The sequence below is a fragment of the Triplophysa rosa genome, linkage group LG11 (genome assembly GCF_024868665.1).
Source record: "Triplophysa rosa linkage group LG11, Trosa_1v2, whole genome shotgun sequence".
Classification (NCBI taxonomy): Eukaryota; Metazoa; Chordata; class Actinopteri; order Cypriniformes; family Nemacheilidae; genus Triplophysa; species Triplophysa rosa.
The window spans coordinates 17,532,746-17,547,851 of record NC_079900.1 but is presented as its reverse complement, the minus strand read 5'-3'; the positions used below and the strand labels follow the sequence as shown (position 1 = coordinate 17,547,851).

The 15,106-nt window shown below is 39.1% G+C and overlaps 1 protein-coding gene across 1 annotated transcript; it reads left to right on the top strand.

The window, feature by feature from the left end:
- Window positions 1-760: 760 nt before the first annotated feature.
- On the top strand, window positions 761-15,079 carry mafk (v-maf avian musculoaponeurotic fibrosarcoma oncogene homolog K). Its single transcript, XM_057345658.1, has 3 exons — window positions 761-949; window positions 9,529-9,606; window positions 11,028-15,079. The coding sequence occupies exons 2-3, from the start codon at window positions 9,562-9,564 to the stop codon at window positions 11,451-11,453; spliced, it is 471 nt and encodes a 156-aa protein (XP_057201641.1). The 5' UTR covers window positions 761-949; window positions 9,529-9,561; the 3' UTR covers window positions 11,454-15,079.
- Window positions 15,080-15,106: the final 27 nt, after the last annotated feature.

Here is a 15,106-nt window from a genome sequence, read left to right as displayed (position 1 = left end):
CCGAGGAACACACTTATTGCAGGTTGCTTTGGATAAAAGCATCTGCCAAATGCATACAATTATTTATTTATTATTACTACATAAGTCCCTACTTTGTATTTTGTTATGTATAATCATGTTTTTATTTATTGTGCGTATAAAGATGTGTGACATAAAATATCCACTCAGTCAGCTTCCAAAACCAGTGACTAGAAATAAATGCAGGATTAATACAAGCACCCAGAATGACAGGCTTACTGTCTAACTTTGACACAGCAGTTGCTTTCCATGTGGTACTAAATGAGGTGTAACCATAGCAGGTGTTTGCATCTGCTTCGTAAGCTTATTTCCAACTACTTGCAAAACGGAGAAACGTTTCTGGAAGACAGGTGGCGCTTTGGATTCTTGTCCTAGACGTACGTTATATTTATGATAAATACATTGCAAATAGACTAAAAAATGAAGTACATTGGTGTAGATGAGATCTGATAACAGACCTGTCATCTCACAAATATACTTTGGCAGACTTGTAAACTTCTACATTTATCAACCATGTTTCTAATCCAGCAAGGAAAGAAATATATTTTTGTAGCATGTTGCTTGTATGATCTGACCTTTGCATTCTGTTAATTTAGTCATTTTTAGCGATTATTATAACATAGTCGTCCAAAGTATTCACCAGTTGCGTCTATTTCTGGCCTCCCCTGGTTTCCCGCCTGGCTGACGTCAGCATAAAGTTATTTTCATGAATGGAGGGGGCGGTCACGAGGAGCCGGTGACGCCAGTGCTTGCGGAAGCAGAGAGTGGAATGTTGATACATTGTTGTTGTTTTGTAGTTAATTTAGTTCAGAGAAACATTTCGCTTCGGTTGCAGGACGCGTATCACGAGCGAGCCGAGGTTCAACCTGTTGATCAAAGGACACTTTTCGGAGATTCTGCGCATTCCCGACAGAAATTCAGCGTTCACAAGGTAAAGTGTACGAGCCTTTCTGGGAGATGTTTTGGAATTCCTGTTGAAATTGCTGATGTTCTCACGATGATCGATAAGAATTCAGCCTGACCGTAATATTCACGTTGTTGAGCTAAGCGCGCGCGAATCAAATTTTCTTTAAAATAGGTTTAATAAGAAGTTATAAGGTAACGTTGAAAAGAAACATACGCATTTGATGTGTGGAACATTTGATTGTAAATACAACAAACTATCAAGACTCGTACGGACACGTGTTACATTTTGCAACCTGACAACAGGATTGCCTTACAAATACAACTTCTTGTTTTCCGCTTTTGTATAAACAATAACTTTTATTTATACGTATATTACAGATCTGAGTGGGAAATAGCCCGAGTATCGCTTACATACGATTTTGTTACATTTTAAAGGGAATAAGTAAATCAGTCGTAGGCAGTAGCCTTCACTTTTATCCATGTAAACAGCGCCTTGTCTTTTATTATAACGTAGCGATGCGATTTCATATTTTGGTCGCTTTTTAACTGCGGGTAATTTTAAAATAATTAATATTACGACACACGAAAAAACACGTGGTCTGCATTTAGGAATTCTGGGACAAAGGGCACTGTGTGTGGGTAAAAGCAGTGATAGACACGCCAGGACATCTAACAAACTGAGTATATAACGATCCCGACTCATCTGAGCCGCGCGGAGAGAATGCTTTTCTCTTGCTCTTTAATCAACACGAGGATTCGAGAATAATATGACGTTATGTCAAATCCTCAGTGCACGGCGCCGTGAACGCGCATCGTGTAGTTAATATGATCACGCCTTGTTCTTAGTTGTAGAAGGCCCTTATATGGGAGTCCTGGCTGTGAAATCATTGCGAATTCCAAAAGTGCTTATAGCTCCTATAAATAAAATCTTATAATTATTCTGCAAAGTGCTAAATCCAAACCTTACAGATAATAATACATAATTATTTATACAATGTTAGCAACAGAATATTTAGCCATTGTTTGACAAGTGCACCTAACAATGGCAGAGAAAGCAACGTATATATCTTTGTGCTGTGTAGGTGATTGGACATATTTAAGATCGGACTGTGTGTCAGACTGATTCTGTCCACTGTTCTGGCAGGTTAAAAGTAGAGCTACCCTCACAGGAACAATGAGTCATAACTGGATAATGTGATTCATTTCCACAATGGATAATAAAATAGCTGTCCTGAACTAATTTGAAGTGATAAAACCAAATTAAAGACAAGTCTTTTTGTATTATTAGAGTAGTGCATGTTAGTAATATTTTCAAAAAGAACATGCATTGGTCTATATGTCAGTGGTTCACAAACTGCGGGGGGGGGGGGGTTGGGGATATTTGTGGCATTTTATGAAATATAGAAATTTATCAATAATTCTGTTCAATCAAACATCAGAAACATAAGACCACCAACCAAAATAGTTCATGTTCCCGCATTGTATAATTGAATATGTTTTTGGTTTAATTAAACTTCTAACTTTAGGATCCTAAGACTTTATTGGGAGGGGCACAAAGAAATGCACCCTACACAAAGGCCCTTACAATGAAAAAGTTGAGAACCACTGCTATATGAAACTTTACCATTTAAGGAGACTGTGAAAAAGCCTGCCATCCATTTGTGAGGGGCAGCTTTAGACCACTTAATAATTTGGCTTTGTTTTTTAAGAGTCAGCAGAAGATCAAGTGTTGAGACAGTCTGCTAGATCAGCACCGGGCTTTGCCTTGGAACAGACCTAAGTGTAACTGTATTGGCTGGAATGCCTGTCAAGGGCCGACCAGTTGCTGGCTCAGATTAAATTTGGGTCTCCATATGTTGCTCCATTATTGGTTGTATGTATGTACAGTAGGCATGAATAATCACTTCTTCCTGCACATCTTGTGTTTTGGTGTGACCTTTGTACCTATGGCTTGGAAAATTTTGGAGGTGGCCAACCTTATCATGTGTCCTTCCTTTTTTGTACTGTACGTGGGGTTGTTTGACCTTGTGGGGTACTCTGACTCAGATTTGCTGAGGTATCTGTGGCGATAGCCTCCCACAACCAGTATGTTGTCTGCCTGCCGCATTTAGAAATCCAGGGGAAGTGCACGCACTGCACTGTCATAAGACACACTCGTGGGATGGTCACTAGTAGGGGCAGGCATTTGTGCTCTGTCACTAAGCAATGCCCTGTGAGTAAACACTTTTAGATCGGTGTTTTCTAGTCAAATGTCAGATCTGAGTTACATCTGGTTCCCGACGCTTACTGTCGTAGTATCAAGTAACTCTCACCTCTAAAGACAGCGTAATACAAAATCGTTGACAAATAAAGCGGTGGTTTGGATGGCGCTTTTTGGAGAAGTGGAACTCTTACAGTACTCTCTGTGGTTAGGGTAGTGGGTTTTGAAAGTGAATGAGACAGCGGTAGTTGGTAAGTTAATGACTCAAAATGAAACGCAGGGGAACTCCAGTCCAAACCCAACTCTTGCGACAAGCACGGCAGTTAATTTTTGTTTAAGAGCCACGTTGTGACGTTTTCACCGATCTTCATGAATCAAAGTCGTATTGATTTTGAAGTAGTCTTTAAAGAAAATGTAGATAAAAAATACCATAAGAATACACTTTAAAAATGCTGGGGTACTTTCAACCCAGTGTTGGTCAAAAATGGACAAACCCTCGACCGTTGGGTTGTAAATTAACCTAAGTTGTGTTGTTTCGGTCCAAAATGCTGGGTTGTTTAACCCATTTTTGGGTCATGTATAAATATTTTATGGGATGATTTACCCAACGGTTGGGTTTGTCCCTTATTGACCCAATGCTGGGTTGAAAATAACCCAGCAATTTTTAAGAGTGTACTATTTGGCTGGGCCAGAGAGAATATAGGAAACCCACACATGTGATGTATTTCTTTAGTAGTAGATGTCATTGGTGTATATTGTATAAGTCAAAAGCTAATGGGGAGTCTGCACCACAAAGCTGTACCCTGCCCTTCACCAGTTTCTGGATGGAAGAGGAGTGACCTCACCACACTGTGGTCAGGTCTGTGGAAGAGCAGTCTGGTACTTATTTCTCAAGAGCTCATTTGAGTAACTGGATGTTTTGATTCTGCGTTGCGCAATCCTCATCTCTGTCCTGTTTGCTGAAGGCTACTAGTTAAATTTAAATGTTTGATCACGTAAGGGCGGAGTTACCAGAGCTGATGTAACGTCAGATATGCATTACGATTAGTGGCGGGTGGTCACTTTCAATCCACAAAAATGTTACCTCTGTGCTTAATAACCACACCGCATTGGCTTCCTTGTCATACATACTGGGCGGTTTTGCCTTTGCTTTGCACATACTTGACATTCCTCCAAATCCCTGTGTCCCCAGGTGGAAAGCAGCTTTGCTGTTATAGCTGCTTCTCCTCCCAGTCCGCAGAAAGTTCCGGCGGTACCGCCAACCATTCCCAAGGTTCCACGTACTTTTCCTTCCGTCCCACAAAACAACAGGATTTTCCAGGAAACGTCAGTTTGGGAGGGTGTGATTCCCTGCCGATCGTTTTCGTTCTTACCAGTAAACACCATGACTCATGACTCACGGCTCTGCTATGCTCTCCATTTCCTTTACATAATATCCCTGTGAAAGTGCCGCTACACTGTGGAACACAGTGGGCTGGAACCAAAAGGAGACGGAGCTCCCCACCTCACTGTGGAAAAACAGAGCCGAGTCCCTGAGCGAAGCTTTCTCCAGCTCGCTCGCGCAGGAACGTAGCAGCTGGCTGTGAAGTGGAGCAGCACGTCTGTTATGTGCCGAGCCCAAACAGTTTAACCAGTGGAGTAAAAGAGGTAAACTAACAACAAGGACAAGCCAGAGCTCCATTTATCATTGGAACACAAGCACGCTTGGCTTTGAAGTGTTGTTTGGCTTAGCCCAAGACCTTGTCTGAATTCACTACTTTTCATAAATCTCACATTCTCACATGTGCTAACACGGCAACTGCGGCATCAAATTCCATAAGAGGGGAGGTACGTAGTCAATTGTTTCTGAGAAAGTTCATAATCTCAAGGCTAAAATATGCGGTTACCTAGTCGTATTGCATAGGGAGCCGAAAACGAACGTCATCCCTGTAACAGCCAATGCATGAGGTACTTGGTAAACATTATTTGCGTGCGCCAGAGGTTTAGTTAGTCAGTGATCTGCCCTGTTTGTTTTATTGGGTTCAGATGTCATGGAAGTCATTATTCGTAAGTAATATGACGCTTAGATTTGTTGTAGTTTGCATCATGGTTCGTCTTAGATGGAAAACGTTACAATGTTTGGCTGAACAGTTTGACAGAGGCAGTTCTTTCCACTTCATCGGAGAAGCCAAAGCATGAATTTACAGTTGATCTGCCTGTATGAATGAAAACATGGTTGATTTTTACGTGAGGATTCAGTGTTGTGACCAACATCTCTATGATAGCACTGACATGTCTGAACAGCTTCACATTGTGATTACATGAATACTTTCAGTTCTTCTTCTGTTCTCCCTTTCCATACAGCAGTTTTAGTCAGTGATGTAGGGGTGTGTAACCCAAGTCATGTTAAAAATGTTTCAGTCTTTGAATATGACTAGACAGCATTACCCCAGGCAACGGGGCAGTTTTTTTTACAGTATTACTACTATTCCTTCAAGTGACTTCCATTTTAGTCCTCAGTCTGTCTTATGACCATATTGTACATATTTAAAGTGATGCCTCACCACCCTACAGAATTTACAAGCAAATTTATCTGTATTGCCTTGCTCACCAAAAATGCTGTGCTTGCAGAAAAAGGGGGAGCGTTTCCGTAATACTCATTTAGTAAACTAGTGAATTTAGGTAAAATATACACAAAGACAAACCTTTTTTATATGTTTCAGATGGAGGTTGTTTAAATGGTTTTTTAACATACACCGTTAAAGGCGCAATATGTAATTTTGTTTTTTAATGAGACTCGCTGTTTTCCCAAGGGGTGTGTTTGACTGCATGCAGCACTATGTTGATTAATGGCCGTATGGCTTTAGGTTTTTATGAAGTACTCATCATCCTGCTTATTTAAATGCACTTATTTTTAAGGATGCATGATGTCAGCCATCTGCAATATATTAAAGCCGATAAATTATGGATTATTTCCTCTATTTGAACCACATCAGGTCCATGCTGCTCAGTTAAAATCCAGTACAGTACTGGAAGAATCGATCATTTGTTTATTAAATAATAAAAATTATACCAGACAAGTACTAATGTTAAAGAACCTTTTGGCCAAAGTAGGCTTGGTACATGATTTTTGGAAAAAAAGAACTAAATGTCATCTTGTTTTCTGCAGTCAATGTTTCAAAATAAAAGCTGTTGTTCATGTTTTTCCTTTTAAGGCTCATAAAAAATTATATTAAAGAGATACTTCACCCAAAAATGTGAAACATCCGTGCATCCCTGCTTATTTTACTTTTTAACCTCTATGTGAACAATATGCTGTTGCTCTGCTTTTTGTATGCATGCCATGATACGTATAGCACTAAATATACAGTGGAGTGAATCTGGTTAAATTTAGATTGTTGTAGTCATGAAGAATGAATTAGTAGTACACATAATGCGTAGTATTAAGTATGCAGCTCTATGAATGGAAAGTGGGGCCCCTTTGCTTTTCTCAGTTTCAGCAAGTGTGTGGAATGTGGCTTAGTTATCCACACTTTATTCACCCTCTGTGGCTTCCTCAGGGCCCTTCTCTGTAACACGGATTCATTTTTTTGGTTGGCTGTCAAATGTTAAGCATCAAAGGTGGCATTCAATCCTATAAACTGTGCCCAGGAAACCATGAAAACATGGACCTGGCCTTGAGACATTAGGGTTTTCCTCTCTGTGAGGGCTGAGCAGGAAAGAGGGGCCCCTGTCAGTTCCACCCAGTTCTCTGTGCACATGGAGAGGGGGACCACGTACCGACAGAATTTAAAGGAAGTGTGTGTGTGTGTGTGTGTGTGTGAGAAAGAGCTGAAAGGCTGGAGGCCCCATGAATAGAGAGGGAAGCGTTTTTTTTAACTTGATTCCATGGTCCTCCTTGGAAAGAAAGACAGGGTCTCCCCTGTCACAGCCATTTTAAAACCAGGCGTTCTGAGCCAAGTTGCTGTCTAGGAAAGCTCTTCTTGTCAGAGCTGGCCTTGTGTTGTTTGTCACAGTTTTAGATAACACATGGGAACAGTGCAGATTCACTTTCAAACAAAGTTTGCCAGGCAGGACTGGCAACAAAGAAAAGTAATTCAATCATTTATTTTAAAGAATGGCTTAGAAAACCCAGACTTGCTTGCTCACAATTAAATATATGCGTTCATTTTTTCAATTATGAATGCATTACATAGTTTTCTTGTTGCCAGTTTGATTGAAACAAAATGAGGGGCTGTTCATGTAGCCCTCACATCAAGGGCCAGATGGTATGAATCAAAGTTTGAGTAATCTCTCTTTGTCGTGGTGGTATTTGGTTTCAACTGCTCGGTTCTATACTCTTTTGTCCTGTCATAACTAAAACCTTTAAACCAGCAACTGATGCACGTCCGGTGTGGTTCACTAAAACAGACTCCACTGGATGACTCAAAGTTCACCTATCATGCCACAGGCAGTGAATCTGCTCACTTGTCAATGATACTTAATGTAACCATTACCAAAGGATTCCCACCAGGATGAAACAAGCACTTAAAATGGTAGAGGTATGCAGAGAGTTCAGGGCCAGATGACTAGACAGGAGAAACAAGACGTGGGCTATCTGAACTCCAAAGATATTGAATGCATGTTTCATTCCGGATTACAAGATTAAAAGGCCACAGGAATATTCGCTCTCATGCAGGTAAAAGAGTAGCTCGCATTGGGAATTCCATGTGTGTTTTCCTTTTTAATGAGTTGTCGCTTGAACATTTCCACTCGAAATTGTGTCACTGGCAACTGGAGGTTTGTGTCAGCACTCTGTGCTAAATATAACAAGCACAGTTAAATAAGGACATGAAATTTGCCAGGGAAGCCTAGTGTAACATGATCCAGTCTTTCAGCCACAGTCCTAAACCTGATAAAGAACATTGTCTAAAAGCATAAATATAACAGTGACCGTTTAAGGGAAACTATTCCCATGTGACAGATTGCCTCCTGGAATATTCCATTTACTGAAGGGCAAAGAACAGACGTGACATAAGTAAAACTCAACATCACATCATTTGTGTGTGGTCTACACATTTTTTTAATTTAAAGTGATAGTTGACCCAAAAATGAAAATTTTGTCGTCATTTCCTCACCCTCATGTCTTTTCAAACCGTTATGACAAACCGTAGCAGAACACAAAAGAAGATATTTTGAAGAAAGTTGGTAACCGTACAGCACTGGACCCCATTCACTTCTATTGTAACCTGACCGATCAGTACTGACTTCTATTTCTTTTCTACTCTTTCTATCCTTAGACAAAAAATCCTTAGCTTTGTATACTGTAGTGGGCTATATGAAACCAGTTTTTACTTCACTTATGCTTTATGTTGTCCTTATGTTGCTCCAATTGCTTCTATTGTTTACCTCATCTGTAACTGTCACTTTTGGATAAAAGCGTCTGCTAAATGACTAAATGTAGGGACAATAAATGCAAGCGAATGGGGTCCAGTTAACAACATTCTTCAAAATACCTTGTTTTGTGTTCTGCGGAAGAAAGTCATACAGGTTTGAAATGACATGAGGGTGAGTAAATGATGACAGAATTTTCATTTTTGTAAGGGGAGCCAGAATAGTTAGTAATGTATTTCAGTTTTAATCACATCACAGGATCTGAGTAGCAACTGAGTAGTTAGGCTTTCACTTTTGTTTTCTCAGAAAACACGTTAGAAACTTTAATAGTTATTATAATATATTTTTATATAGTTCTTCCGTTATAAACAGACGCAATTTTGTTTCATACTTGACTTATTCACTTTTTTAGTTATTTGATTCTGTAGAGTGTCTATTTGAGTTTTACGCTAGTTTGTAGTTCAGCTAGTTTTTTACGTGGTCTTTCTGTTTAAATGACTGAGCTTATGATGAATGAAGCTTGTTTGTTTACCATTTGTCTGCTCATGTGACATGTTCTCCCCACACCCATGTACCGTGGGTCTCCATGGCAACGGTCTCGAGTAGAGTTCGCGCATTCTGATGCTGACTTAATATAAGTGCGTGCTGCTGAAACGTAATTCACGACGCGCGCGTCTTGCGCCCTGGCACCGTTTTTCTCATTTGGCGGGAGTCTCGAGTCCATGAGCTCGAGCATACTTGGCATTTGTAAAAATAGCTCAGCGGCAAAAATAGCCTTACATGAACCGCTAAGACGACAGATCAGACAAAGCCCCATGCCGAGAGCTGACCTGCTGCCATTATTGCGCTCTTGTAACGGTCTAGTGAGCGACATCGTGAGAACGCGAGATCAGCAAGTAAACAGGTAGTGCTGTAGTGCTCTAGCGACATCTGCTGGTCGTTTCTCGGTAACTTCATTTAACTCCGCAGTTTCAGTGCAATGTTCATGACACAAAAGTGTTTATTGACAAACTAAGATTTGTAAAGCATGCTTTTTTGGTATTTTCTTTTAGACACATTTTGAGGATTTCTGACTAGCTGCTTGTATGCAGGGCATGACGACTCATTTTAAAGCAAACAAACCTTTAAAGGTAAGGCCATGTCACTGTACATGACACTGGTATTATATCTATTATTATTCACTTTCACAAAGACTTAAACCCCAGACAGCACTTATGGCTCCTGCATATACTGCACATGTTACACCATACTTCTGCACTATTATTTCAAGTCATGTTTCTCTATCAGAGTTATAGTTTTGATTTTAATTTATTAATATTTTAAATAAGCTTTTCTTTTTATATATTGTGTTATGTTAATTAACGTTTTAGCAATTTTGATATATGCTTTTGTCATTTTATGCTTTATTGTTTTTTTATGCGACTATATAAGATTAATAATTTAGATTTAAGTTTTATTTTAGTTTTTGTTTATTATTATAATTTTAGTGCTTTATACTTATTTCAGTTTATTTTTGAGGCAACATTTGAAATTTTCCTTTAGTTAAGTTTTTCAAATAGTCTTGAATATTTTATATTTGATTTGATTTTAATATTCAATATTGGTCAATGATTTATTTGATTTCAACGAATAGAAAAGTTTTAATTTTAGTAAACTAAAATAACCTTGCTCTTTATAACTAAAACATTTAGGGGGGGTTTCCCAGACAGGGATTAGTTTAAACCAGGACTAGGCCTTGGTTAAATTAGGATATTTAATTTGTTTTTAAAAACATACTTTACAGAAAACATTACTGGTGGGCAACTTGAGACTAAACAATCACACTGATATATTTTAAGATATGTCAGTGCAAGTTGTTTTCGATTAAAACACCTCTAACATTTAAGTTAGTCTGGGACTAGGATTAAGCCCTGTGTGGGAAACCACCCCTTAGGCCCGGTTTCAAATACAAGGCTTAGCCTAAACCAGGACTATGTTTTGGTTAATTTAGGCAATTTAAGTCGCTTTTATTAAAATGCCCAAGAAAAAAACATTACTGATGTGCATCTTGAAACAAAATAATGGCACTGACATATTTTAAGATCAGGGCAAGTTATTTTCAGTTAATACAGCTCAAAATGTATTTTAGTCTGGGACTAGCCTGAAGACTTGTCTGTGAAACCGAGCTTATTGTAATAATGATGCCACACCTTCACTTTAATGTAACATTTGCTTTGGTTACAGTTTGGCTAAATAATCTCACATTTTTTACCTATCTCACACACCTGTCATTTTGCTATAGAAAACAAACAGATAAATCATTTGAATTGGGATTTGGACATTTTTATATATATGCTTATAGAGCTTCAACATTTTGGGACCTATATATACAAAGTGACATATTTCCATTAAAATGTTTGTGTTCAGCTCAAGAAAAAAGTCATAAGAATCAGGGATGGCATGAGGGTGAGGAAATTATGAGAGAATTTCCTTCATATTTTCTGAACCTTTCACATTAAAAACTGCATAGACATTCATTATAAAAACGTTCTCTTTCTGCTTTTTACAACAGCTAAAGAAGGAGGCAGGTGAGAATGCCCCGGCACTCAGCGACGACGAGCTGGTGGCCATGTCGGTACGGGAGCTCAACCAGCACCTGCGCGGGTTGACAAAGGATGACATGGTCCGGCTGAAACAGCGCCGCCGCACACTGAAGAACCGCGGCTACGCGGCCAGCTGCCGCATCAAGCGCGTCACGCAAAAAGAAGAGCTGGAACGGCAAAAAACAGAGCTGCAACAGGAAGTGGACAAGCTGGCCTGTGAGAACGCCAGCATGCGGCTGGAGCTCGACGCGCTCCGGGCCAAGTACGAGGCCCTGCAGTGCTTTGCCCGGACTGTCACCCGCGGGCCTGGTAAGGTGGCCACCACCAGCGTCATCACTATTGTCAAGTCCGCCAATCACAGCCCCAGCTCCGCCCCCTTCTCGGCACATTCATAGTGATGATGGACCCTGCCCGCCCGGCTCCTTCTGGTCCAACCTGGCTTTATACCCAGACTGGCCTGTTGGCAGCTTAGTGGTCAGACTGAAGGGAGGGTGAAGGACTACCACAGGCTGCATCTGTTTTGTTTCTTATCTCTCTTTTTTACACTCTCACAGAACACACACTTATATACACACACAACATACTCTATATTGTCTGTGCACTGTGCTATAAACTCCCGGCACCGGCATGGCACACCAGCCGCTCTTTCCGCTTCACAACAGGCTGAGACTTAGCAGAGATGAACACTTGTTTAAGTGTGAGATAGTACTTGATTTAACCTGCCACGGCAGCACTTGTCCGACAGCTCCGATGCCTGTGGCATATTGCATTTATATCGGAAACTGAACTAAATGTTGCATCAGTTAAAAAATCCCAAATTATCTCAAATAGTTAGCACTGGTAGAAGACGACGTTACTTTAAAATGTTATCAGATGTTGTAAAAGACCGGAGGGCGATAAAACAGTCAGGTGTGATTAACACAGTCCAAAGTTTAGTACGATGATACTTGTATCAAGGGTAAATCCTTATCCTGAAGCGTTATATGTTACTGATAAACGGGAGGAAATGAACTATTGGAAAATGAGATCGTCTTTTTTTATTCAGCATAGGATTTTTTTTATATTACTGTTTTATTACAGTATAATACTATGAAGCATTTGCAAAGCAGACTGACATTGTATGTAAATATTATTGATGGAAATCGCAGACTAAGCGAGTCTTCGGAAAAGGGCACTTGATGGTGTTTTTTGTTAAGCTATCTCAAAGATATACTGTTATCCTGACCTTTCCTGTCTTTATACGACACCATAAAATGGTAGGTAATCCATATTGGATAAAACGATAACAGGCGCTGTCTTGGCAAACAAATGCAGTTGAAAATATAACCTGTATATTACAGAACTGAGATGTCAAATTGAAGCTCCCGACGTGGTTAAATAGAAAATTCCGTCCGATCAGAAAGCATTCCTACTGCTAAGTCACGAAAAGGTGGCACTGCCGGTGTTGGTAACCCTGACTAAATGTACGTCTATGAAATGCAAATATTTGATATTTTGACACAGACTCTTGGGTAAGAACAATCCTGATGCCTCTTGTTAAACCAGTTCAATAGTGCATCATGTAAAAAGGAAAATATGTACAGCATTTATACTGTTTTTCACTACGCTCATCAGGATTGTTTTTTATCTAAGTGGCTATGACTGTTCTACCACAGCAGGAAACATTAGGAGAGTGTTGTGCTGCTGGGAAGCCCACTGCAAGCCCCGGCCTTTAGGGGTCATGATGTTCCTTTAGCACACTTTTTATATCTCCACGAGTGTTGTACATGTCTCCATATCCCCAAACGCTATCTAGATCTGATGTTTTGCATCGTCTTTGAAGAATTCCTGGATACATCTAAAATACAGAGTGGTGTGACCTTGTAACTGTCCTTAATTTAGTGGTTTATTTAACTCCGATGTAGTCATTTTCTGACACGTCTCTCCTTCAGTCGTTCTGCGGAAAGAAGCCCCTACTCTCAGTTTCTCTATACAACACTAGTAGTGTTCACAGTGAATGATAGTGCTGGCTTAGAGAGATTTCTATTTTGAGATTTTAAAAACATTTAATTTCAGTATTCATCATTTCTATGGTATCGTTTTTCTTTATCATCATTTCTTATGGTGAATGGTCAAACCTACAGTCAGCATTTCAATGCACGTCAAGATGTCCGTATTGTTCCTTTACAGTTACACATGATGTGCTGTTCTGAAGTGACCACATATCCTCTTTTTTTTGGACGTAATGGGTTTTAAAACTACCATCTTCACTTTCCCTTACACCATAAATGCCGTTTAGAGGAAAAAGGCCCAGAAATTTCACTTTTATCATAATGTGGCCTTATTTTCAGTTCCGTTGAGATACTTCTTTATATTATAATTCTGTGGAATTGTTTTCCCACTGAAAGGAATTGCTACAAATCACTTCTTCTTTATGGAAGTTGTACATGACTGGATTTTTGCGCAAGAGGACTTGACAAAACAGCATTTTCTGTGCTTTCACTGACATCTGGTGGTGATCTGTGTTTCTGTGTTGTTTCAAATGCTGTGATCGAAAGCTGATGACCTGCTCTCTCTTTTTTAAGACTATTGGCATTGCTTTTTTGCTTTGCAATGTTCTGTTCAGCTGCCACCAAAGCCATAACCAGTCTATTTGCTTCATTCATTTATTCTTTTTATTTATATCGTAAATGAAGTGCCCTCCGCTTGCCAGGTCATAATGCCCTAATTCAGATTAAAGGGATAGTTTACCCCCCCAAAAAAATTCTGTCATAATTTACTCACCCTCTTGTCATTTCAAACCTGTATGACTTTCACTTTTTTTATTCCACAGAACACAAAAGAAGATATTTTGATTAAAGTTGGTAACCAAACAGCACTGGACCCCTTTCACTTCTGTATTGTATGGACACAAAACCAATGCAAGTGAATGGGGGCCAGTTAACAACATTCTTCAAAATATCTTCTTTTGTGAAAAAAACCCATACAGTCATACAGGTTTGAAATGACAAGAGGGTGTGAAAACAATGAGAGAATTACAATTTTTGGATGAACTATCACGTTAATATAAAGGACATAAACTGAATTACAATTTTTTGCCAGTGTTTCTTTGGCCAGTTTGAAAAGCAATAGCTGTAAATTTAATTTGTAAAGGAGGATCAGGCATTACTGGTATCTCCACACCAGGAATATAATCTCATGCTCAGCTAGATTGAGGCCTGTTGACATTTCTTGATTTCCAAATAGTGCAGTAAACGTTCCTCCTAACACAGTTGGATAGTGAAGATGGTCTCTAAATTAAGTGGGTACCTTTTTCTGTCTTTTTATTCTATGTATGCTGTATGTGGCCTTTTGGGCTGAATAGGATAAATTATTCTATAATTTACACATGAATATATCTATTTTCAAAGTATATATATATGTGCTCAGTCAGTCCTTAAAAGCTATTTACCATGAACGTACATAGGAATTTTAACCAATGCTCTTTAAAACACACTTGCCTATAAACGTCTCCATGACATATAAAGTATGCTGCTCCAAATTATTACTTTATATTTGTCAATGTTATGATGAAACTTTAAAGGTATTGGGGGAAGTTGTAATGTAAATTGTAGTAAAAATAGTGCCTTTAACATTGAGCTCGTCATCTTTTAAGTACTGTATGAATGGGCGTGGTTGTTTTGTAAAACCATATTTCCATACACAACTGTGTTTGCCTGTTTGATGGGTCTCTCAGCTGTAATCGTTCCATATTAAATAACAATTGTATATATGGACAACATGAAAGGCAGCGAAGCATAGGCTTGGATTAATCATATTCATGATTCTCCTCATTAATCTGCTTGTACAACGTTGAACTTGGATATTTATTTTGATTTTTTTCAACATCTAAATTATTTTATTTACATATCTTTTGTTTTCTTTCAATGAACTACCCTCATGTACAAATAAAATCATTCTGTTTTTTCCATTCTGGCTGAATATACGGTGGTAAATTATTCCTGTAAAAAGTCTGCAGTGTTTGTTTTGTACTTTTAAATAAAGCTTTTCTCATTTAATCATGTTTTGT

Bases quoted from the DNA above. Each gene is read 5' to 3' on its own strand.
- mafk (XM_057345658.1), top strand. From the start codon at position 9,562: ATGCAGGGCATGACGACTCATTTTAAAGCAAACAAACCTTTAAAG. The intron at 9,607-11,027 runs GTAAGGCCATGT...TTTTTACAACAG, and splicing joins AAGCAAACAAACCTTTAAAG to CTAAAGAAGGAGGCAGGTGA.